This window comes from Sprattus sprattus (genome assembly GCF_963457725.1).
Source record: "Sprattus sprattus genome assembly, chromosome: 16".
Taxonomy (NCBI): Eukaryota; Metazoa; Chordata; class Actinopteri; order Clupeiformes; family Clupeidae; genus Sprattus; species Sprattus sprattus.
Genome location: NC_137914.1, coordinates 26,134,273 through 26,160,535, shown reverse-complemented (window position 1 = coordinate 26,160,535; position 26,263 = coordinate 26,134,273). Strand labels below are relative to the sequence as shown.

The following is a 26,263-nucleotide window of genomic DNA, read 5'->3' as shown; positions in this document are numbered from 1 at the left end:
GAAAAAACACTTCTCAGAGTTGGGGAACATTGTCAGAGCAAAAGGAAGCAAGTTTTTCTTCCGGGACAACGTTGTACTTTGCCTGGCTGAGGTTTGTAAAAGACCATAAGGATTGAACCAAAGCGGACTGGAGGGTCTTCTAAGTTCGTCTTCTCTGATGAGTCCAATTTCACAGTAGGTGCAAGACTCTGTGGCTTGAAGGCCTCTCCAGGTCTCCGTCTAACCATCAGACGACCATGTGTTGGGCAAAGCTGAAAATTGGACTCATCAGAGAAGACGAACTTAGAAGACCCTCCAGTCCGCTTTGGTTTAAAGTTAAAGCATTAGTATTGTGTAGTTTAAAAATGAATATGAGCTTGTTTTCTTTGCATTATTCGAGATCTGAAGACACTGCATCTTTTTTGCTATTTTGACCAATTGTCATTTTTCTGCAAATAAATGATCTAAATGACAATATTTTTATTTGAAATTTGGTAGGAATGTTGCCAGTAGGTTATAGAATAAAACAAAAATGTACATTTTACTTTAACACATACCAATAAATAGTAAAACCAGAGAAACTGATAATTTTGAAGTGGTCTCTTAATTTTTTCCGCGGCTGTATGATATGGATCACTTTATTTTAATATTCATAATGAATGCAGCTGATAGAATGATCCAAATGAGCCTGCAGCTAGAGAGTAATATGGCCATGCCACGAGGTTGTTAAGTGAGCATGAACCAAAACCATAACACTGTTTTTGAATGTTCCTATCCTATGAGTCGGGTTAACATGGGAATAACTTGCCATAGGTTATAAACAGGCATACATTTTCACCAACTCACATGAGGCATTTTATGTTGTGGCAGCCTTAATGTAGTAAAGAAAAGTATTGTCTGAAGATCACATTACCTGACCTGACTTGCTTGATTAGCAGGGAGCCGTGATGTGCAGCGTAATCACCCATATTTGGACACAACGCACCAAGAGAAATAGACAGAAAGATAGCTAGAATATATAGATAGAAAGATAATAATAATAAAAGTTATATAGTAGGTTACTTATGGGTCTCAAATATTTTTTTATTTTCCAACCCTCACCGATGATGCATCCAAGAGGAAATAGGGTAAATAATTTGCAACTAAGGGTTAATACAACAGTGTATTTTTATGCATTTATGTCCATTAGGACATATTTAATGGGAATGTGCATAATTATGGTCCCTTGAGTTAAAATGTAAGTGATTACACAATTTGTACAAGCTAATAGGCCTACCCTTCATGACCAACACCTAGCATGGACGAGCTCAACACAACACAATCCTCCTACAGACTGCACCTATGTTTGAATATTCAATAATACTACTACTAATAATAATAATACAAAAATGTCTTATTGAGGTGATGAACATCAGGATCACCACTAGTCTATCACGCAGGCTACTTGCATAGGCCTGGTAGGATTCAAATACATAATCACGCAGCGTAAAGTTTTTTTTTTAAATCATAGTGGCTCGCAACCTTGCAACAGTGTCAGTCAAGGGTTGTGTTCAATCCTTAATAACTATTAATTTAGCCTTATTCGTTATTTCGATCATCTTCCTTACAGTCAGCATAGTCAAACCACCGGTACTGCTGACGTCAATCTTCAGTGAACAGACCCGGATGAAGCTGCCATTGGGGGGAAGTGAACTGGGCTGCACAATAACTGGGGGTTTGTTGGAGTACGAAAAAACAGTAAAAAGAAGACATTAAGGGACGTACATTGTTTGTATCTTAAAACTGAACATTTGAAACTACCACTGTACCTTCAAGCTGGAATTTAGAAAAGACCAGAGGACTGGATTAACAGGATCTAGCAGTGGAACTTGTGTTGGGGATTCGTGCTGTAAAAAAACACAGCTAGCTAGCTTGCTTGCTACTGAACTGGGATCTGAAGGAAACACGGATTTTTCGCAAGACGTTGACAAGCTAGCTAGTTTCAAGGTTTCATACGAATCCGGATTGTTTCTTGATGAATTATGTCTACCACCAGCATTGACCCTCAGGTAAGGTTGATAGGATTTGCTGGAAGAAATCTGCACAGCACAGAAGGCCTCTAGAAGGAGCAGGGAATGTGCGTCCAATCCTTGCTGCCTGTACGGAGATGTAACATTAACTTAGCAGGCTATTGCCATCTAGCCCAGGAGTTAGCTTACAGGCTAATAGCCGCTTTTCCGTGGAGCATATTTCGATGCCTATGGCGTGCCCAACCAGAATTCTGATTTTAGAGTGAACCAGAAGAATGTTATTTCCCCTGTTCCAAACATGCATGCCTGAATAGCCCATTGACTGGCAGATAACGTTTTCCTTCCACGCATGTATAGCAATAACGTTATTAAAATTTTCGTTACCGATGCATGGTTCGGTTTAAGTTAACGTTAGCTTACTAGCTAACGACGCGCTGTTTGCGCTTGCAAGTCTTAACCAAAGGGCATGATTAGCTAACTAGATAACGCCTCATAGTTTGCAATGCCGTTATTTTAGCAAACTTTGTACTTCATTAATGTCACAAATTCTGATGAAGTATTGTCAGGTAGCTAGTTAGTTGGCTAGCTAGCTGTCTCACATATCTACAGCAAAACTAAGGTTAGCAAGCGACAGCGTTTGCGAGGTTACGCTGTCTTAATTGATGTACGTGGAAGACATTGATGGCTAAAAACCTATACCGTTATCAATTTGTCGAACCAATGCCGCATAAAGTCCATATGTGCATTTTGTGTAACATTATTGGTTAAAGTATCTAGTTAATGTTAAGCAACCACGTCAGAACTCCCTCTCTCCTTCTCTTTCCATCTGCTTTTGCGGTCTTCATCAATGGAACGCAGACATCAAAGGGACAAGATGCTAAAGGTAAGATTTGAGCATTTGCATAACGTTAACGTTACTGTACTTATTTGCTGATTGTAAGCTAATTTGAACATGACACACTGTCATGTCTACTATGGCTCTGTCATATTTATGGTGTAGTTTGACAACGATCACACACACCGTATTTGGCACATCTAAAAGAGGCATAAGGCATATTTGCACAATTTTGTGCTGTGCACCGTTGAAATGCAAACATGTTATTTATCCCTGTAGAACCTGCATATTTGACAATAGTAGCACCATGAAATCAATGCATCTGAATGCCCCCCTCATCAACATTAGTAACTGTCTGGGTTGATATTTAGTTTAATGTAATTTGAGGCTGAGGAAAGAAAAGCAACTTTGACATATTCCCAGACTGCTGTATAATAATGTTTTAGTATTGTCTCTCTGGGAGATGGGATAAATTGGATGGGATTGAAAATGACCCATACACACAACCTCAAGACAGCTTGTCAATACAGTGTTTTTGACAGTTACACACAAGCACTTCTTTTCACCTGCCCTTTAATGGTCACAGGACCCCAGCAGACAGTACATAGGCCTGTATTTGTGACTCAGACCAGTGAGCTTAACTGTCACACATTTATCTTTAAATTACCTCTGAATCACATCCTTGCCAGAGTGCATGAAGTGCACAGGTAGAGTAAAGTTATGGTAAGAACCTAGAGATTACTCAAATATAATTTTCTGCAACCCACAAAGAATCAGTTATAAATATCGGAAGGGTGACATGTTTGTGAGGTGTGAGAAAGCTGCAGATGGTGCAAGTGAGGACTTTTAGATAGTGAGTGTGTGTGTGTGTGTGTGTGTGTGTGTGACAGAGAGTAAGCGAGCAAGGGAGAGGCAGAGTTGGACTGTGTCTGTGTATTTGTGTGTTTGATGTGTTGATTGATAAATAACTCCTATCACTCAGTTTTTCCTGTTTCAGTTCAAAATGGCTCACTCCATCAGAAGGAAACTGTTCATGACAACGACTTTGAACCGTACCTTACTAGCCAATCCAATCAGGTAGGATATCCCCCCGTCCAAATTATCCTATTATCTATCCAATTATCTCTCATAAAACTTTAAAGCTGTGTAATACTGTGTTTCACATCAGCCTGTGATGATGAACTGTGAGTTTCAAATATTCATATGTTAACGAATCATTAGCTTTTAAAATACTTCCATTTTGTTTGTCTTTGGCTTTGTGTCATTTATGATCAGAACTGTTAACTGATGTATGATAATTGAGGGTTACATTTGAAACCCAGATAAATGAGGCAATCAGATGCATAGTCTTTAATGCTGAACAGTTTTGATGCTTTCTGTTTTGTGAGGTGCAGAGAAAGCTACATTCATCAATTTTTAATGTAGGCCTATTCATAAAGGCTGTTTACCCTGAGATGGATTTTTAGGTGTGTTTTTTCGTTTTTGTTGTTATTGGTTCAAAACAAAAATCTCTATTAAGCAATGTACTTCAGCTCTTTACCCAGGCTGTTGCCCAAGTGATGCTTAGCAAGTAATTAATTGGCAAGTGTAATGAAAAATGCCAGGGGAAAAAAGGGAGATTTATTTCTAATATCATGACCCAACGGACTCCACACTCAGCTATCACACACTCTAAACAAATATAACTTAGCACAGGCTTGAAAGTATTATTTTGCGAAAGTGGAATCACTCTTGACTGAAGCAAAGCCTAGTAGGGATGGACGATTGATATGTAGAGAATGTGGGAGTCATGAATGTCATCAGGCAGTGCCGGGAAATATGGAAGTGGGTTTACTACCCAGCAGAGGCCTGAAGCCTTCTGGAGAAGAAACAAGTGGCCTTTTTGAATGTATGCAAAACTGGTGGATAATTGCCACAGAAGAAAATCAATAACATGAAGAAGAAACGCCAGATATGTCAAGGAAGGGCAATATTTAAAGATGCAGTCGTGTTTATGTATTAAATGACACTGTGTCACTATTCTGCCCTGTTTGGTTGCCTGGTTATCCGGTTCTGTAGTTTGAGTAGGTAATGATCTTCAAAATAGGTATGATCAAGTCAACACCATGTAATGGCCAGCCAGTGCTGTCGCCCAGTTTGCTCATGATCGTATGAGAAATAGTGAGCATTAAAGTGGGACTTGTATTTCTGGCTGAAGAATATAGGAGATATGATTGGGGGGGGGGGGGGGGGGGGGACTAGAAGCAATCTCCATTCCATTGACAGATGCCATTCTGACAGGCAGTGTGTTTTTAGCAAGTGGGTTAACATTGACCTGACAATTCAAGCAAATCTTTCTAATGTAGCTTTAACCCTCGTATGTACTATAAAGTTATGGTGATATTATCACTGTGGGATGCATGGCTTGGCTGCTCCAGGATTAACAGTGACACGTCACAAGGTTAAACACTGGCACATGGTGCGCAGGAGTCTGAGGGAATACGCCGTGACTGGACTGTTTGCTTTCTCTATTAAAGCTCTCGTTATTTACCTTGGATGGGTATTTGTATATTTTAACAGTTAGACGTGAGTGAATCTATTCAGAGCCCTAGTAGATTGTATTAGGTTGGAATAATCTCTCTTTAATCTTTCCTTTTTAAGTACATTAATGCATTAACCTGCACTGTCATAGGAAAGTGGATGAAAAGAGTATGGTGTTAGATAGAATGTGGTTTTAGACGTGGATATGTGAGAGGAAGATGCATTAGGGGTGGATTCTGTGTGTACACAGAACCCTTAACTGACTGTATGTTTGGGTATGTGATGTTGATTATAGTAAGTTAGTTGCTTTGTTCATCAGTTTACTAGCCAAAGGTTTTCACTGTGAATCGTCATGACCATGCAGTTACTGTCCATGGCCCTGTAGGGCCCATTTTGTCCCTCCTAACAGTAAAACAGTCCATACACAGCTTCTGAAGATTAACACAATGTTGATATTTTTGTTTTCTTTTTTCAGAACAACAGCTATCAATCCATGACTGACCCCTACCTGTCCAGCTACTATGCACCCTCCATTGGCTTCCCATACCCTTTGAGCGAGGCCCCATGGTCGACTGGTGGGGATCCCCCCATCCCCTATCTTGCCCCCTATGCCCCCCTCAGCAATGGAGATCACCATTTCATGCACGACACGGTCTTTGGACAGCCAGGGGGTCTTGGCAGCAGCATCTACCCCCACCGCTTTAACTTTTTCCCTGAGAACCCTGCCTTCTCGGCCTGGGGTACCAGTGGCTCCCAGGGGCAGCAGACTCAGAGCTCTGCTTACGGGGGTAGTTATAGCTACCCCCCTAGCTCTCTAGGAGGCACTCTGGTGCCAGACGGGCAGACAGGGTTCCACAGTGACACACTGAACAAGGCGCCAGGCATGAACAGCCTGGAGCAAGGCATGGTGGGATTGAAGATTGGTGGTGACGTCACAGGTGGTGGCTCGGGCGTCAAGACGGTGGGCTCAGTAATTGGCGGCGGGGCAGTGGCTGCGGCGGTCGCCACCGGAAACGGGGGCACACCCATTGGCATGCCACCGCCCAAGCCCACTTCCTGGGCGGCTATCGCCAGCAAGCCTGCCAAACCGCAGCAGCTGAAAGTGAAGGCCAAGCCAGGTATGCCCATGGCAGGAGGCGCTCTCCCACCACCACCAATCAAACACAACATGGACATCGGCACCTGGGACAACAAGGGGCCTGTGACCAAAGTGGCCTCCCCTTTGCCCCCTCACCACTCCCAGCACCAACACCAACACCAACACCAACACCAACACCAGCACCAGCAGCAGCTCCACTCCCATGGTCACATGCCCCCCCCTCACAACCTGCCCCCACCCCCCCAGCAGCCTATGCCCTCCAACCAATCACTTGCTCAGCAGATGGCTTTGCAGGGTCCTCCTCCACCCCAACCTTACCAGAACCACAACCCCGTCCCACCCCCGCAAACCCGATGGGTTGCCCCGCGCAACCGTAACCCCGGCTATAGCGGCGGCAGCATGGACAGCAGCGGCTCATCCAGTGGAGGCGGGGTCGGAAACGGCGGTGGTGGCAGCGGACCTCCTGGGTCAGGCCCGGGCGCCGAGAATCACCCGGTGCTGGAGAAGCTGCGCGCCGCCCACATGTACAACCCCAAGGACTTCGACTGGAACCTGAAGAACGGACGCGTGTTCATCATCAAGAGCTACTCGGAGGACGACATCCACCGCTCCATCAAGTACTCCATCTGGTGCAGCACGGAGCACGGCAACAAGCGGCTGGACGCCGCCTTCCGCGCTATCAACACCAAGGGCCCCGTCTATCTGCTCTTCAGCGTCAATGGCAGCGGGCACTTCTGCGGCGTGGCCGAGATGCGCTCACCAGTGGACTACGGCACCAGCGCAGGCGTGTGGGCGCAGGACAAGTGGAAGGGCAAGTTCGACGTGGACTGGCTGTTTGTCAAAGACGTGCCCAACAGCCAGCTCAGGCACATTCGGCTGGAGAATAACGACAACAAGCCGGTCACCAATTCACGCGACACGCAGGAGGTGCCCCTGGAGAAGGCCAAGCAGGTGCTCAAAATCATCGCCACCTACAAACACACCACTTCTATCTTCGACGACTTCTCGCACTACGAGAAGAGGCAGGAGGAGGAAGAGGTGGTCAAAAAGGTAATTTCAGCTCCTGATGTGAACATAGGGAAAAATGTCACTCATATACACACACGCACACACAGTCAAATCACTGAGTTCATTATGCAGCTACAAAATTACTAATCTGCTCCTTGTATATAACTACAGTAGATCTAATGCAGACATACAGTCATGTAATTTGTAAGGGAGTCTCCTGTCTTTAAATGTCATGTCACCCAATCTAAGTGCTGTAAATTATATTGTAAAATTGTGTGCAGAATCTAAGATTGTCACTTGACCGCAAAGGATGTAGTATTTCTGTTATAAAGCACAATGAAATGGTTGAAGCCTTGGTATTGCCTATATGTGTTCAGACCATACCATCTTTGCAGATGTAATGCTAATGCTATAATGCTAATCATAAAGTAATAGCAACAGCACATTCAGTAACTTCATGAACAACATTCCAAGTTAGAACTGACCCTGGAACAGATCCTGCCCTTTTGCAGACATCATGGCCAGTTACCTGCTCTCTGGGCCTAAACCCTATTTCCCTCTGGACATGGAAAAACCTCATTAGTATGAATAGAATATTTTCTAAAATAGTGTTTAGCAAAATAGAATACCTAAAAGTATGTCTGTTAGGCCCCATTTCACCACAGACATGTAGTTGTGTGACTTTTCCTGGAGCCACATAAAATATTTAAAAATCTCTCCAGACCTGTTCAGATGGGGGAATCACATCACTACCTTTTTGAACTAATTCAGTTTACTTGTGTATGATTGAGGGTTAAGGGTACACTACAGGCTTGGGCTAGATTCAATTCCCTTCAGTTTGTATCCTTTTTTATATATTCTTTGTTTTTGTTTAGAGCTGTTTTGCAAATACCTTGCAAATGTGTGTATACGGAACATTTCTTTATTAACTAATAGCTTTGCTTTGTGTGGTATTTTGTGTAAACCTGTTCAGCTATAGGACACTTTTGACAATCTTTAAATAATGCATATTTATTTTCTGTTTAGAAATATTTGGGCCAAATTGGTCAATATTTTTCTTTGGTTGGCTGTCATACACTTTGAAGCTGAAATAACATAATACGTACTGTGGTTGTTAATTTGATATTTAATTTAAGTAAATGTGATTGTGTATTGACGTTTAATTACGTGTGCAAATATACAGAGATCCTTATACTGAACATACAGTACATTTAAGTCCTGTGGAATATCTTTGTTCATATCTTGGGTGAGCTGTAGTCTTCAGCTTGTATTAATGATTAACACACTACTGTTGGACTTAAATCTCCTCTGCATGATTCCCTCTAATGTTAATAGACATTATTTATGTGTTATTTGCATCAAACTGTGTTTTTGACCACAAATTTAATCCAAAAACGGGCTCAGTCAGGGACTATTGGCACTTGTAGCCCATAGCCTGGCACCACCATTGTATGATTGCATAATATTCATTTTGTGAGCAATACAAACTTTTTATTAACATGAGAGGCAAGGTTTTGTTGTAATGATTGCTTTGCTAATGAAATATTCCAGTATGTATGAAGTGATTTATACTCCAACTGGGAAAAATATCCCAGTATGTATAAAGTAGGGGTGTAAATCACACCCATCATGGCGATTCGATTCAGTATCGATTTCCTGACCCAACGATTCGATTATTTTCGATACTCATGAATACACCACGATACGATTCGATTTCGATTCGATTAATTTGTTCTTTTTTTTACCTTACAGGCTAGACAATATTTCAGATTTGAAATAAATCAATGAAAGCTGTTATATCGTTATGCATTTTATTTGAGAAACAACAGCCAATAACAGAAGTAGAAAAGTTGTACTCCACCTAGGCCTATGACAACCTCATTCACTGAAAAATAATAATGCCCCTGTTATAGATTCTGAAAGGCCTTGCATCAAAAAGTACTGTACAAAGTACAAAGTGTTAAGTAACAAAAATAGGCCTATACCACATTCACTATAGAATAACAATACTCAACAAAATCAGTGCAAAAGTGCACTAGCAGCAAACGGTAACAAAAAATAGGCCTGTAGTTAATTCGATTTAAAATGACAATGCTCCACAAAATCAGTGCAATGAGTGCAAATGTGCACTAGTAGCAGCAAATGGTAACAAAAAATACCCCTGTAGGCCTACTTCATTCACTATAAAATAAAAATACTCATCAAAGTGCACTAGCAACAAAAAGTAAAAAAAATATATATATATATTTTTTTTTTTAAATCGATACTCTTGCGGACGTGTCGATGCATCGTATCGTCGGCTGTCTGATCGATGCATCGATGCAAAACGATTATTTTTTACACCCCTAGTATAAAGTGATATATACTCCGACTGGGATAAATATTACAGTATGTATGAAGTAAAATATTCTGCGAGAAATCAGATAGTACAGTGACTCTGTCAAGGACACACCCACAAGTTCCTGTTAGTCCTTGTTGGCCCTGCTACTGCAACCTTTCTTTCTACTGCACCAATGGTGAAATGGGAAAACAAGAGTTTTTCTAGTTGCCTTATACCTGCAGTGCCCTACTTTTGTGCTATTGGAAAGGCTCAAAGTGTGTATTTGGTGGAATAGCACATGTGCCTTATAAATTGAATTGCTGTGTGTTTCTCTTTTTGTGACAGACCTATGAGCCTGCTCCCATTCAGAATCGCTCCCGACTGGATCAGGTATGCTGTTAACACAGGAAATATTGTTTGTTGTGTCTGTGGGTTGATTGTGAGAGTGTTGATGGGCATGTCTATATAAGAGAGTGTGTGTGTGTGTGTGTGTGTGTGTGTGTGTGTGTGTGTGTGTGTGTGTGTGTGTGTTTGGGTGTATTGTTCATGGCTGAAAAAAATACAATACTGCAATAATAGATTCAGTTTTATGAGCTTGTCCATAGCACCCAAACTTCTGTCAATTCTGTCAAACTGGCCTGATCCTGGTGTGTGTTTTCTGCCCTAAGCAAATTGTGCCACTTTCTGTTCCTTCTGTTCTAAGACTCCTGAGGCCACTTGTCTTCTGGGTTTGTGTCCATATAGCGTTTTGTTTTCAGAGTGTACGCGGCCACCTGGAGAAAAGGTGCTGCACCCAGCGTCTCTTTTTTTCCCCAGAGGGCTCTGCCTTTTTTGTGCGGCTACTCCAAGCCCTTCTAGTTGAAAATCTCCTGAACTTTTCAAAAAGGGGCTGTTGTCGTCACAAAGGGGTGATGCTAGTCATACAACAGTGGTGTTGACATGTTGTCAAGTTATTGTTGTCATAGAAACAAACAAAGCAGCTTGGGAGCCCTATACCTTATGTGGACACATGCCTTAAGTCATTATAAGTTTAGGTGATTGAACTTGAAGTGAATTCAAAGCTTTCTGTGTTGAAATGATGATTGCTGACTACTGGTTGCCTGGACAACCCAATGGGCCTCTACTCATGTTGTCTCTTTTTATTTCCTTTTTTTCAGGAACGCCAAAATCGAAGTAAACCATAGAAGACTGCACCCCATAGCTCGATCAACGGTTGTTTTAGGACTGACATTTTGAAATTGGAATTTAAGAGGACATGAAAGAAGAAATTATAAAACAAACAACATTATTGAAAAAAAACAATCTTTTTGTTTTTCTATTTAATTCTGGTGACTTCAGCCAGCATCGAACTTAAGCCTCCTTCTCCTGGTCCCCCCACCCACCCACCTCCCCCGTCATAGGCAGTGTCGAGGGGAGGCAACGTCATCACCTTTCAAATTGGTTTATCATTTTTTTTTTTTTTTTTTTCTATCATTTGGGTATGGTTTTCATCCACCCTCCTGCTCATCCTTAATGTTGACCAACCAATATCTGCACGCTGTCTTTTCGTTCTGTCAGCACATTGCTCATGAAAGTCAATGAGTGCAATTCAGCGATTGTCAAGCCTATGACGTGTGAGTGTTTTGGTCATGTAAATGCTTTTGTGTCGTAGTCCGTGGAAGGGTGAACGTTTGGGTGAGGGTGATTGAGCCCAGCAGGGGTTTGACCACATCAGTAATTGTACTTGGCCAGTTTTATTTTGTACAGTTGAAAAAAAGAAGAAATGTTGTGTGATACCTTTTTGTTGTCCATTCGGATGAATATGGGATGTGTTGATTTAATCAAGGCCAGAAAGTTATCGTGCAAACCCACAGAGAAGGGACAAAGAGCGATGTGACATTAAGGTATTGATGTAAAAGAAAATCTATATTTTTTGAATTATGTAACACTTGGCTTATTACTTTTTGTGACAAACAGAAATGTCATGTCAGTGTCACAGTACTTTTTCATTTTTTTTCCTGCTTGGAGCCTTAACATTTTCAAGCTAGTGTGTGTGGTCAACACAGTGAAATCTAATATCCAAGTACCTCAAATGAAACAGCACCAAGTTATCAGGGAAAAGAGGTCGTCCTGCGCACCCTTACCAAGGGAAGTCACCCTCATCTCTCCTGATTGGTTGGAAGGAGAAGTCGTGTCGTCGTGGTCGAGTTAAGGTTATGAGCCCCATTATAAGATTGTCACATTTGCCTATTCGTTTTATTTTGTTTTGTTCTTGAAGCCGAATTGTAACTTTTTACTGTTCCACTTGTACCCATCAGAGGTCGCTGTTTCTTTGTGTGAGTCAATTTGGGGAAATGTAGCATTCACTGCTTTTAAATCAAGTTTAGACCTATCACTTACAGTATTTTGTTTTTTCTTGTCCTCTGTTAACAGAAATCAGTTATTTCTTTGCTTTATTCCCCTCATCATCAGTATAATGCTAAGCTTTAACGTAGGAACATATAATAACGAAGAACGCCTCAAACGTGTAACCTGAAAATTAATGTTACTGATTTACCGTTAAAAGTAAGAAAAAAAAGATGATATGGTTTCTGTGCGTGATTTTTTTTAGGACCTGCTTGCTGTTTTGTGTGTGCGTGTTTGTGTGTGAAAGAGAGGGTGAGTTGTGTGAGGGAATCAGATTTATATAATCATATAACAAATGATTCATGAGAATATATGAAATACTAAAAAATAATGAAGCAAAGTTTTAAGTCACCCCTGAAATGAATATGCATTGTATCGAAGGTCACTATCTATCACGTTCTTAGATTTGATCATGGTCATTATTAAAATAATACTATATGTTGTATATGGTGTGAGGGTCACTGGTTTTGTTTTCTTTCTCTTTCTTTAAAGCTGTCTGTGAATCAGGTTTTTTTTAACATGGCAATGGCTATGTCGCTTTCAGTACACAACTTAATGTGGAAAACCGAAGCTTACATTTCAGGCATCTCAGACACTCATATAAATACTGCCTTTATGCTTTGAGCTTCTGTCATCCTAAACTCGTTTGGCCGATTGTTACTGGCCTGCAATCAGCTTTCGTTCGTTGGTGCGCCAAAGCCGTCGTAAAATAGCATTTTCCAAATTAGTCCGTGTGGAGTCCTGGGCATAGACTCATATTATTAGTTGAAATTCATCAATACTGGTAGGAACTATTCTACTGCCATTTTAACATGCCAGGCTGTACGTTTGCCTAGTCTTTACTATCAGGGCGTTTGTGTTCTGGACCCAAAACAATATTATTATTTTATTTCTTTGTGAGGGTTTGTTTTGCCCCTTGTTAGATATTAACTGAAGTACCCCATAATCATTATTTAGAAATTAAACCTAAAGGAAAACATTTAAAGAAAACAGACAGCATCTGTGAAAATTGTATTTTTATTTTACACAACCGAGACATGATGCACTGTTGAATGTAATCTAGAATTCAGTAACATGCCGATTTTATAAAGGCCTAACTACTACGACAGCTCAGACGGGTTCAGATACATTTACCCATTTACACAATCCGTAATGGCAGCATGAAGGCCCGAAAGGTGGCAGCTTTAAGGGCAGGTTTGCAGGACGCAAGCAAGCGCTAATGTTATGCGTTATAGAAAGTCCATGTGTTGTCCTTAGCAAGTAACACAGATGTAAATGTATGCGATATAAAATCAAAACGGAAACTCACTGATGGTATAGGTTATGTTACAAGCGGTATACCATCACCAAATGCTTTGGACTGCCCGTGGTCAGTAATGTATTGAACCTGATCGTTTAATATGTAAATTGATAGACTCACTGAAAATGTCTCGTGTGATCGTAGGCTAATGGAGAAAAATGTAGCTGATAAGTCTGCATTCATGTAACGAATGTAATGAAGCCAGTGCAGCGCAACCAGGCGATGTGCTGGAGACAGCAGTCTTTTCATTACATAAGAGACCGTCCTGAATTTGAATTCTGATCATGCAGCTCTACCAGAAGTGACTCGCACAGCTCCAGTCTACCCAACAGAAAGTCAATGAGATGTTTAACCTAGCCTAAGTGTGTGCTGTTTCCCATTGTAACCTTTGGTGTGGGTTCGTCACATATAGGCCTAGGTCCAGTTTTACACCGTTTCAGCAGGGGTTTCAAAAGCTTAGTTGGACAAGGGGTGTGACTGCAAAACAAGTGGCCACTGGCTACGGATAGGCAACTGGTCGAACTCCACAATGAATCCATCGAATGTCACCATTCCCAAATTATTAGGATGCTGCAGATGTATAAATTCGGTCAGTTCTGTGGTCTCGCAGCTTGAATCTGAGCTTAGACAAAATAAACCAATAGCCACTACATAACATTATCCAACGGTAGGCTAAATACGCACAAAACAGTTCTATCTGAAAAAGATAATCTATATTCATGAAATTAGGACCTTAACTCGCACCCTATAGAGCCATCCACCGAGAAAGGCAAGCAAGAATGTTAGCTTAGCCTCCGGAATACGACACGGCTGTAGAGATGCTGCGCGCTTCCCTGTCCTTTTCCTCTTCAGTTGAGAATGAGATGTTTACTGGGCTGCTCTCTTGGCATTCACCGCGTGCCTTAATTGTGTAAATATTAAATCAAGGTCCGCCGTGAACACGCAGAGTGGCAACCCCATGTCCCCGTTCTCCATCCACCACACGTGCACGCACACATGCACGAGAGTTTGCACGCACAGTGACGCGCGCGCACTCACAAATGTCTCTTGGGTGCCGCACTGCACTGGGCTAAACCTATTGGTAACATTGCGCTAGTAATCCCGTTTGCTAAAAAAAAAACCACCGTGGGCTGAATAAAAACATCTCAATAAACAGACCACAATTCAGAATCAAAACCAAATGCCCATTTTGCCGAGACTGCTTAATGTAGATCAGTGAAATATTCGAGTACCCTATGGTACAAATTCCATGAGCATAATGCACAGAAAGCAGTCCTTTGCTCCAATAGCTAATTCAGGGACGGATGGACGGTGAACCTGCAGCGTCTAGATCGGCTTTTTTGGTAACCTGCCTTGAAACTGTGAACATCAGTATACCATATTAGGGTGCGTAATTGTTAGCTCGTATCTGTTTGTTTACATTATTCTGGACCTCTCCAAAATGGCCCACAAATTCCTTTCGGAACCAGATATGAAATCCCTGCAAACGACAATCAACACAGTCGTAGCAGAGGCTACAATAGCGCAAGAACCAACGCAGCCTCTATACCGTACAGTATAGCCAACCTTTCACGTTCATTACACGACAGGCACCTTTTCATCATTTCTAAGCTTTGTGATAACCGGCAGCATCACCATACACCGCCCTGAACGAATTGATTTAGCAACACCTAAGATTAGTACAAAGAGCAATATAGTACATTTCCTCTCTGAAAAAAAGAAATATAACAATAACATTTCCAGTGTTCACTGAAAGCAGAAAACGGCGACACAAACGCTCTAGGTCACTACACTCCATCAGCCCGCCATATCAATCGCTCGTCTTCGGGGCGTCAGCGGAGGACAGAATATCACCAGTCGAGCCTTAATCGAGAAAATATCCCTTTTTTCCATCATTTTCGGCAACAGTTCTGATCGCATCCCGCTCGCCTTTCGGCCTCTCTGATCCTGACTTGAGGGATTAGCGCCTCTTTCCTCTCGTCCCAGACAGTCGCCCTCCTCTGCTGATTGGGCTCAACGCAAGAAGATTACATCGGGACATGGTGACGTAATGACCCGAGCTGGTCCCCCCTCCCTTCACGTTATCTACCAAATCCTCATCAGCAAGATGTCCTTGAAAACACAAAAACTGACATTTTGAGCATTACCACGTAAAGGAATCGCCACATGTGCCTATGAATGTATCCAGGTCAGAGAACTCGAGGCTTAACTCAGACATGTCCTATGTGAGTGCCTCGTTGCTAGCGTTGGCAACTTTAAATGCTATTGACGTCACGTAAGCTTTTTATGTCCTATCTCACGTTAGCGTGATACAAATCCATTGACTTCCATGCATCTCACGCCAAATTGTTTGTCAATCTCAGTGATTCTCTCACGCCAGGTCAGCCTTGAAGGTTGACAACTGTGCATAAAATAGCCCACTTATCTCGCTACCAATACGATGGGACAGAATAGCCCGTTTTTACAATGCACTAAATAAGTGCAAATTATTATGCAGGTTTGGTTATATTAACGTCCTTGTCTTACCCATCAGTTAAACATTTTTTTTTTGTAAAGATGTTGCAGGCTGTTAACCGTGGATTGAATTTAATAATGGTCTAAATCCTTCTTTAAGCCTTAGTATTTTTAATATGGCTTATCTCTTGATCATTTTGTCATGGGGGTAGCATAATTTATTGGCTGGGCTGGGCTAATTACCAATTGGTTTGTAGATTCGTTTTGTCATTCGCTATTGAAATGCTAAGTCTGCAGTTAAAAGTTGTCATTTTATAAAGCAGCAAGTAGGACTGAGACTGAGTTGTCAATTGCTTATAGAAATTACCCAACAGGTTTAGATATTTTCCCTCCTCAATCTCAAAATGACAAGAAGGAACTCTCACTGCATTACAGCAACGAGGAACTCTTCATTATGCTATCCCCTCCAACGGACTTTAGGCTAACGCCTACCCCATGGAGTGACCACATCCGCCCATAGCCTCTCCATCACAAGACCTAGGCATCACAATAGCCACGCCAGAAAGGGGAGAGTTAGGTCTACCCTTAGTTATGCAGAAGCTACTGTCAGTGGCTTTGTTATTTTTGTGAAAGCCAGTCAACTTGTCCTTTCTCATGGCGAAATGACGTTTGTTTTATTGGCTGAAAAGAAAACCATAATGTCTTTTAATTAGGGTCATTGTTCAATGGAGCTTTCAAAAACCTGCATTACCATTTAGATTATCATTAATCCTGGCCTCAGAGTAATATCCTCATTGTTGGTTCGCAAGTGTATTCATAAACTACATACTCAGCATTAAATTGTTCAAGAATTTGCATACACTTTATTGATTAGTGTTTATGATGCACAATGGAATGGTCAGATATGGTGAGTTGAACACATTATAATAAACTCACTAGTCTAATGGCTGATGATAGGTTCCTCCTGGTTCAGAGATAGTTCTGTGACTGAATTTAACAACAGTATGTTACAGTATGTAACACCATACACTTAATTTCTGCCTTTTTTAACATGTTGACAGATTATAAAGAATGACAGTTGTGTTTTTAACATGTTGACAGATTATAACGAATGAGAGTAGTGTTATGTGCAATTTGGTGGAACACATGAATAATACAAATTTTGTTTCTCAATCAAATCTATGGTTCATTTATTAATTACTGTAACTATCCAAACGTTAAGCACTGCAACATTATCCTTTCATTTAATATATTGGTGTGTGTAATACTAAAGCAGGTCTAAACATCTTTGTTGTTTCAGGTCATTTGAAGGAACAATGGAAAAAATCTATGTCCTGCTCTCCAGTCATACCTAATGTCAGGGTTTGCATCAAAGAAAGGGCATTACACACACAGATTTACAGCTACCTTTATTTTTTAAGACCAAATCCTTTGTAAGCAATGATTGCAGGTGTCATCTTTGTTATTTCCTTCCTGATAAGAGTGTATCAGGAAAGCTCAAGCACATTTTACCCAAGGCAGGGTGACCTAATTAATGAGCAGCCTTTCTACCTCAGTTAGCAATGTGATATAGCCTGGATACCAGCCTGAACTCCGCCCACAACATTTTTGGGCTGGGAGATTCAGTCTGGAGTCGAGTTAGTTGGGAGGGTTTAAACGGCCCCGAAAAGTGATCTGACCATTCAAATTGTAAGGGCGGGCTTTATACGTTGATGGACAGATATAAGATAGAATACCGGTATACATCGAACAAAGATGGCGCCGTCTCGGAAGCTTAGTGGGACATATTTTATATGATTTAAGCTATCTACACGACTTTTATATGTCTACATTGACTCGGTTAGTTGTGTATACGCAAAACGAGTGTTGCCCAGGATTATAGGTCTTAACTGAAGCACTCTAGAGCATTATTGATAGGTTATGCTAACGCGTAGAAAAAAAAACTAGCCTTGAGTGCTAATTAAGTAACGTGAGCAGGCATATCTCAACAGATATGACAGCGCATTCATTTTGAAAGAGGAACAGAGAAACGCGATCAAGGCATTTGTCGATTGAAAAGATGTTTTTGCCGTCCTTCCTACGGGATCAGGTAAAAGTTTAATCTATCAGATGGAAATACTACGTTGCTCTGATTGGTTCTAGGTATCCAATTCAGCGAAGAGGAATTTTCTTTCCTGGTTCGTTGAAACACGCCCCATAATCACAGCCCAATAGTCCGGTCTCAGACTCATATTCTGACTAGAATTATGAGTATGACATCGTCAGGCTAAATGTGATATACTTTGACATCAAAATATGTACTGAGAATGTTTTGTAGAATACTTAAAAGATCCCAGGTGTGCAAAAATAATTAACAGCAGGAAACAGTGTGATGTGAAAAGCTTTTTGAGATATCCTAACAGGAAATACATTGCATATGCACAAAGTCAGGCTCAGTAATGCATGTGAATGTAACATGAGGCCATTGGACTTATTTCGTGTTATTGTGTTTTACATTGACTATTTACTGCTACACAGTATTAAACCATTAGAATAGGTTGTGCTTCTTGAAAAAGACAGACAATAGGATTGCTAATATTTCTCTGAAGCATAGGCATTGAACTCTGTGTCTGGTCATTGAGCTCTATGGTCAGGCCCTATATGTTATACTGCAGTGTGACTGTCCTCTGTGCAATAGCAATACATTTTATGTGAAACATAAAACACAAAGACGGCGTTCATGGGATGAGGAGAGACTGCAGAGGAGGACGAGAATGAAGAGAGAAATATGAAAGATGTAGAGGGTGAAGTGGGACCGTAGAGAGAATGATTGATTTGATGGAAATGGGGAGAGACTGAAAAATTGCAAATGTGAGAAGAAGGAAGGACAGAGAGAATTTTAAGATAAATGCATTTGCTGTTTCACAGTATCTCCATCGAAGATCCACTGAAGCTTGCTTTAATATAGGTGATTGACTGTAACCTTTAGTGCAATCTGTGCTCAGTCCAGTTTGTTTTATTGGCCTGCCAGGTAGTCCATTCTAGTCATTAAAGACTAGAGAACTGACGACAGCTAAAATTACTAAATTACATGTGCTGAACCATAGCATTGATTACATATTAAGACAGAATTTGTGATTGAGTGGGTTTTGATACAACGTAATTTGCCATTTTTGAAGAACTGTTCAGATTGTTGCTCTGTAACTTACTCTTCTACTTTTACTTACAGAAATATCTCTTGCGATACAATTTTCAACATGTCCTTACATGATCCTTTGGTTAACAGCTTTGTTGTCAATCTATAATTACTTTAAAGTAGGCTACAGTCCAATAACTCATTAGGAAGATCCTGTAATGGTATGATATAGCTACCAATGACTTTAGCTATACCTGAGCAAAAGCCAAAGCTTCCTTGGGACTGCAATGTAAGTTTCCATTAAAATAATCGTTCATGTCTGGTTAATAATGTCTGGTTAATGGTTAAATAATGCTATTATCTCAGCGCAATGCTTTAGTATTGTCTTGCCTCAGCATTCAAGACAGACATGAGTTGTGGATGTTATCTGGAAATGGCGATGAAAAAGCCCTGGCAGGAAGCTGAACTTACCAAGCTGTTTCTTATTTTCACTTGGAAGTAATGCATTCAGGGTTTCATTGTGTGTGATCAACTTGTGAGCTTTCTATGAGGCAACATGGCTGTTCTTTCTTTGTGTCTCTAAAAATATAGGAATTTCGTTAAGATTGGTGGATGAATGTCCTCAATTTTGTATGAGGATCTGTCTCTTTTTCTCTATGCCTCTCTCTCTTTCTCTCCTCATTGTTTCCCTCTCCTGCATGCTTACACATCTTCTCTCAATCTTTGGTACAAGATGCGCTTCACCCCTATAAGTTTCAGCTGATTGGGCCAGCTGCTGTGCTGAAATTCACCATAGCAACCACTATCCAGTCGCCAAGCAACGGGATCTTTATTTGTATTTTTTTTTACCCCCAACCACTAGTTTGGAGACCCCTCTTTTCCACAACAAACACTCTGTCACTGAACAAAAACATTGAGGTTATTGCTTCACACCCTCCAAATCACGGTGCAATTTGATAATGCTTTGCAAATACTGTTGGTTCTCTTGATACAAGTTTGATCAGATTGATGAACAAAGCTGTCAGGATTACTGTACTGATAAAATATATACTAGCCACAGTGGAGACATCATGCCTGACCATGCAGTGCCTGACCATGCAGTGACCATGCAGTGAATTTGACTCAACCGCAGTCTTTTCCCTTGGAGTGTGCTTTTGTTCCTGCATGTTCTCTTACATTATACAACTGTCAGTGAATTAGCCATTCTATATACTTGAAAAGAAATGAGGCTTTCAGTTATTTCTTGGTCCTGCTTCAGCTGGTCTCCCCACATGCTTGATGAGCCTCGGTAAGGTTAGAGGTGAGGTTTGGGGTTCAAAGGTCATTGATTCCAAACAAAAGGCTGACAGGACTGAGCGTTGAAATCTGTAGGGTGCATGATAGATGTGTGCCTGCCACGCTTCTGTCTGATTTAATTTCCATATATGAATATATTATTCCCATTTTGAAATCCCACCCCCATCCCCAACTTCTGTGTCTTTATCCATCCTTCTATTCGAATATGATCCCATGTTTGACCAAACACATTCACAGAGGGAAGAGTGAATTTCATTTTCGTTCAATTTGATATTTCAGTTTTATACATCCAACAATCATAGTAGGCAACACATGGCATAATAATAGTATATTATGGAGCATACTTAATACATGTCAATTTAAATGTCTTGTCTCGTTTCTCTCTAATCTATATCTTGTTTAATATTGTGTAACTGTAACTAAACTGCCTAATGTAGGCTTGGTCAACATCAAGAAAGTATGTTATGAATGTAAAATGTGACAAATACGATGTGGTAAACAGAGAACAATTCCAAAACTGTATGTTTTAAAATTATACTAAGGTCAGTTAATATATTGATCACCAGAAAGGTGTTTACTGTAGTAATGCCACCCACTTGGCCTAAAGGTTTTGCCATTCAAAACAGTATATGTGCAAGGCTAAAATGTATTCAGTGCCATATTTATTTGGATATTCCTTGCTTTATACTAGTTCTTCTCACCTGGAAATGCGAGTGTAACTCTTGCCACCCCACACAGCACTGGTCTCTCTCAGTTGTTTTTCCACAGAGACATCCTGGGCATGTAGATGTCTTTGTGTTGTGTTCCTTAATCAAAGGTGAAAGGCAGAGGAACCACATAGCAAATGCTAGCTGTTATAAGATTGTCTTATGATACTTCACACTCACAGAAGTGTTTACAGAACATAGGCCAAAAAAAATTAAAGATTTTACTAAAGCATTTAACGTCAACATTTAATGTATTAGTCCAGCATTTAACAAAGTCTGTTATTTCTTTCTGGACATTCTTGAACACCAAACAATATAAGTATTCAGAAGAGTGCAGTAGATGCTATATGCAACAGCAGTGCAGCTCAGGGCAATGGGTATAATCAAGTGGTTTGGAGTCCTCATTTTCAGGTGTAGAATATTGGAGTGTCACAGTGTCTCAGTATCATGAGTCCCAAATCTGTGCATTGTGTTCTAACATTGTTTCTGAATTTGGATCCAACTCCATTTTTTATGCTCCCATTAATGTTGGTCTCATGATATGCAAATACTTCTATAAAATATACATGCCAACCCAATTTTAAATGCATTCTACAATTGCACAATAGCCAAAGGCAGAGACGAGAAATTTAATTTGACTGATTTGACTAACTGACAACCAGTTTTATCTGGTACTCAGAGTGAGCTTGTAGCTTGCATGCGTGGTTGAGTCCTGTTTGCAGGATTAGGCAGTATGCTCCCAACTAATGTGGAAGATTTTTTTAGATGTAATTTAGTGGCACAGTGTTTTTATTTGTAGGTTGGTTTAAGAACACAGCAATTCAAGCTAACTTAAGCACTTAAAGCTATAAAGCAGATTTAAAAGCCTGTAACATTTACAGTTCATATATATTTGCTGTTGTTGTGTACAAGACATGACTACAATTATAGAGGGGTTAGAAGATGACAGAGAGAAAGGGAAATCTTTTTTATCAGCATGAGGCATCTGACCTTGTAATCAAAGATGGGGGAAAAGGCAATTAATTTGGCAATTATGCAGAGGGACGGAGGTTCAGTGGCTCACTAAGTGGAGCAATATGTCACTGAGGCTTTCATTTGCATGCTATGATGTGCAGGTGAGGTCTGTCAAGGTCTGCATCACATTGTCGTGTCTGAGATGAGATTCTTTGAATCTAACAGAATATATTGTATTGAAAAAGGGCATTATACTGAAGTGTGAAATGATAGTGGTTCTGTGTTGCTCCAGCTCATTCTACACAGCAAGGTTTAGGACTACTAGCTGGTAAAACCTATGACTTTCTCATAGTGCTGTGTGAGTTTAGATAAGGAGATATACCACATAAAGCAGATAAATGTTCTGTTTCCATATCACTGGTATAATAACACCTGGCAGTGCAGAAGGACCACACTAGTGCGTGTATAACTGAAGGTATTATATAGTACATAATAAAGTCATACATAAACTGTCATCAATGCAGCAGTCTGTGTAATTAAACAGGACCCAATGTGCAGCCTCTGGCACCACTTGGCATAGGTGTAAAATACATGGACAAATGCAGGCAATAACTAGACGTAACGCATAGAGTTACAAAATATGACCGCAAACTGTTCAGTAGGTTTTAACACAGAACGAGTCATGGTTGTCAGTGTGTTTGTGTGTTTTTATGTGTTTTGTGTGTGTAAATTGGTTTGTGTTTCATTTGTATGTATTAAAGGAATCATTTGTGATAGATTTTGATGATTTGGTAATGTAATGTTTTGTGTACTACTTTTTTGTGGATTGTTTTGGTATATTTTTCTTTTGCAATGTAGTTTGTTAAAACAGGTCACATAAAGAGGTGTGGAAACAAAGTGAAGTTTCCAACCACCAACAGGTGGCGCTATAGGTGATATCAGTCAGGCATATGTATAGGCATATGTACGGGTTCGGGCCAGCGTCCACCCTAAGACATTTTCTCTGGATCAAACAATGTTCGCAAGAGTTATAAGAGACTTTGTGTTTTGTGGCAAGCACTGGCAAGTGGGCAAAGTTTGAGGGTCTGCCACACCCCCACCTTCCGACTAATGAGAAAATCCAATATAACATTTAGTCGCCTATGGCTGAAGAGTAACCTGACCACATTTCAAGGCATTTCAAGTGCTCAAAAAATTACCAAATTTGCCAGGGACATCAAGCCTGTAAACGTCCATCTTCGGTAGAGTTTTTGTCCATGGATGGAGCAAAATGGCTCTGTAGCGCCCCCTAGAACATTGCAAAAAACCCTGCGCATTGGGGTTATTTTGGCGTAGCTTGACGGAATTCGGTAAACATCTTCATCATGCTTGGACGCACTATAAAGTCTCTTGACGCCATGGTGGCAGGTCCACAGGATCGTCGGCCATTTTGAGTGGAAGATGCGTTTTGACGGCCATTGCACACCTCGCATCTGATCGGACTCCTCCGACAAATTTAATGGTAACGCCTTGAAATGTGGTCAGGTTACTCTTCAGCCATGGCGACTAAAATTTATATAAGGTTTTTTCATTAGTCGGAAGGTGTGGGCGTGGCAGACCCTCAAACTTTGCCAACTTGCCAGTGCTTGCCACAAAACACAAAGTCTCTTATAACTCTTGCGTACATTGTTTGATCCAGAGAAAATGTCTTAGGGTGGACGCTGGATCCAGCCCGAACGCGTACATATGCCTGACTGATATCACCTATAGCGCCACCTGTTGGTGGTTGGAAACTTCACTTTGTTTCCACACCTCTTTATTTGACCTGTTTTAACAAACTACATTGCAAAAGAAAAATATACCAAAACAATCCACAAAAAGTAGTACACAAAACATAACATAACATAACCAAATCATCAAAATCTATCACAAATAATTCCTTTAATACATAAAAATGAAACACAAACCAATTTACACACACAAAACACATAAAAACACACAAACACACTGGCTCATTCTGTGCCAAAACCTACTGAACAGTTCGGCGGTCATATTTTGTAACGCTTTGCGTTACGTCTAGTTAGTCATTATTTCATAGAAGCAGAAGAGGGCTTTTCATCAGACAGATCTGTTGAGCACTGTGACACAGTGCTTAATAGAGTTTCATCATCCTATTCTCCATCTGCAGTGCGTACAGCACACCTCAGTACCGAAGGAAATCTATTTGCATTGGTGAATGAAGACTGATTAATGTGCGCCATCAAGGGCATTGTCTGTCAGTCTGTCAGTTTTCTTTACATGAAAATCATGCTGAAGATCTGGTTGAAAACCCTACGGTTCCAGACTGCCCTCATCTTCATGTTTACAGCACTGCAGCATGTAGTCTAGCAGACACACCAGAGAGAGAGAGAGAGAGAGAGAGAGAGAGAGAGAGAGAGAGAGAGAGAGAGAGAGAGAGAGAGAGAGAGAGAGAGAGACAGACAGACAGACAGACAGACAGACAGACAGACAGACAGACAGACAGAGGTACTTCTAAAAAAAGTGAACAAAAGTTTGAGGAAGGCACACATAAAGACAAAATATTGTGATGGTTTGGTCTCTAAGACAGCTCCACCCACAGAGTGCCAGACTGTCTGATGTGAAGAGTGGAAACACTGGTGGTGAAGTGCACCAGCTGAACCGCCATTGGCTGTCAGCACTGTGAAACGTGAACACACATGAACAGGTTTTTACCATTGTGCCAGGAAACAAACTCCTGTTCACTGAGCCAATTCACATTAAACAAGTCATGCTATTAGTTTAGGGAAACAGTACATTTTGATTTTCAGGTTGACGATGATTTTTTTATTAGTTGTTTTGTAGAGTAAATGTTAAAACAATTTGGGTTAGATGTCAGACTGATGTGTTGCACAATGCCAATGGACATTCTTTACCAGTGTCTTCAAATAATAATTTTGTAGAAGGCTTATTGGGCAGTGGGCCCATTATTTGTGAGGGACAATGAGCAGTTTTAAAAAAGATTGCCTAGTCTGGTTCTTAAGGTATGATGTATCGAAGAGGTAATTTGATGTTCTAAAATGTGAAACATCATGAAATACATTCCTTGTGTGGTCCAACACTATAATAGAGTGTAAGAACACACAGGCTATTTGTTAGTGCCTGTTTAAACTTTCTTGTAATATGGTGTGTTGCGTCTGGTATTTGAAGCACTTTGATGTCAATATTTTTTTAAACAAGAAAGAGTACCAACACACTTGGTACTGATGAAACTAAAGTATTCAAGGACAATCTATATGGGCCTACAATAGTGAAGAGAGCAAAGCTGGTAATGCAATACCATTTAAAATGTTAAAAAGCAACCAGAACAAATATCAGCACAGGATTAAGTGATTATTAATCCTATGTCATTTAGTCTAATCTCTAAAAATACAAATAACCTTTGTTCTCCAGAAATGGCATGTTTGTTTGTGTTGTAGCAAGGCTGTAAATTGTTTTGATGTGGTGGATTAAACAGTACTGTAGTTCATCTATTGTCATCGAATTGGGCACCAGTTAATCCCAGCAGGGTATATAATCAAATGGATTCTCTCGAGGAAAAACAAGAGGCGAAAGCGTTGACAGGCTATAGTGGGGGTCTACAGAGACATGGATAGGGAAGCGATGTTCCAATCTATCGACTGCAACTCTGACGTGCCTCGACCGCAGGTTTGTAGGGCCAGGCTTTGCGCTGTCCATGGTGATGAAAATGTGCTCTCATATCAACTCTCGGCGGATTGCAACATGGACCGCATTAGCAGTGACAACGAATGGTCGAGTGTTCTAAACAGGGATGGGGGTTCCATTCTCAAATCGGACGTGCCACAAAAGTCCAGAGCTGTACGTTTGAGTATGAATACGCGGGAACGGAAGCGGATGCACGACCTGAATGATGCTCTGGATGACTTGAAGTCCGTGATTCCGCACATGCCCAGTCATACTGTGAGAAGACTGTCCAAGATCGCTACGCTACTCTTGGCGAAAAATTACATCTTGATGCAAGAGCAGGTTATACAAGACATGAAGAAGCTACTTGGAGGGCAAAATGCGACACCTCGTATTCATCCAGTCTGGACAGGAGTCCCCCTCCTTACACCATTGCCTGGATACCAGGAAAACATTTAATTCAAGAAAAACTAATTCACACATGGCCTTACATTTCTTTAGAATATTGTGTTCTTAACAGCAAATAGACCACCATTCGTAAAACGTTTCATTTTTACTCAGCAGAAACCTCCGTAATCATGACTTACTACTGAATAAGAGA

At 40.8% G+C, this 26,263-nt stretch overlaps 1 protein-coding gene across 2 annotated transcripts; it reads left to right on the top strand.

Annotated features, from left to right (window-relative positions):
* Positions 1–1,652: 1,652 nt before the first annotated feature.
* Positions 1,653–12,600, top strand: ythdf1 (YTH N6-methyladenosine RNA binding protein F1). Of its 2 annotated transcripts, none has more exons than XM_080854282.1 (6): positions 1,653–2,027; positions 2,847–2,871; positions 3,821–3,900; positions 5,819–7,492; positions 10,116–10,160; positions 10,928–12,600. In XM_080854282.1, the coding sequence occupies exons 1-6, from the start codon at positions 2,001–2,003 to the stop codon at positions 10,952–10,954; spliced, it is 1,878 nt and encodes a 625-aa protein (XP_080710408.1). In that variant the 5' UTR covers positions 1,653–2,000; the 3' UTR covers positions 10,955–12,600. The 2 variants fall into 2 exon arrangements, with proteins under 2 accessions (XP_080710408.1, XP_080710407.1); XM_080854281.1 differs by having other exon boundaries at positions 3,806–3,900.
* The last annotated feature ends 13,663 nt before the right edge of the window (positions 12,601–26,263 follow it).

Bases quoted from the DNA above. Each gene is read 5' to 3' on its own strand.
- ythdf1 (XM_080854281.1), top strand. From the start codon at position 2,001: ATGTCTACCACCAGCATTGACCCTCAG. The intron at 2,028-2,846 runs GTAAGGTTGATA...AATGGAACGCAG, and splicing joins CCACCAGCATTGACCCTCAG to ACATCAAAGGGACAAGATGC. The intron at 10,161-10,927 runs GTATGCTGTTAA...CCTTTTTTTCAG, and splicing joins ATCGCTCCCGACTGGATCAG to GAACGCCAAAATCGAAGTAA.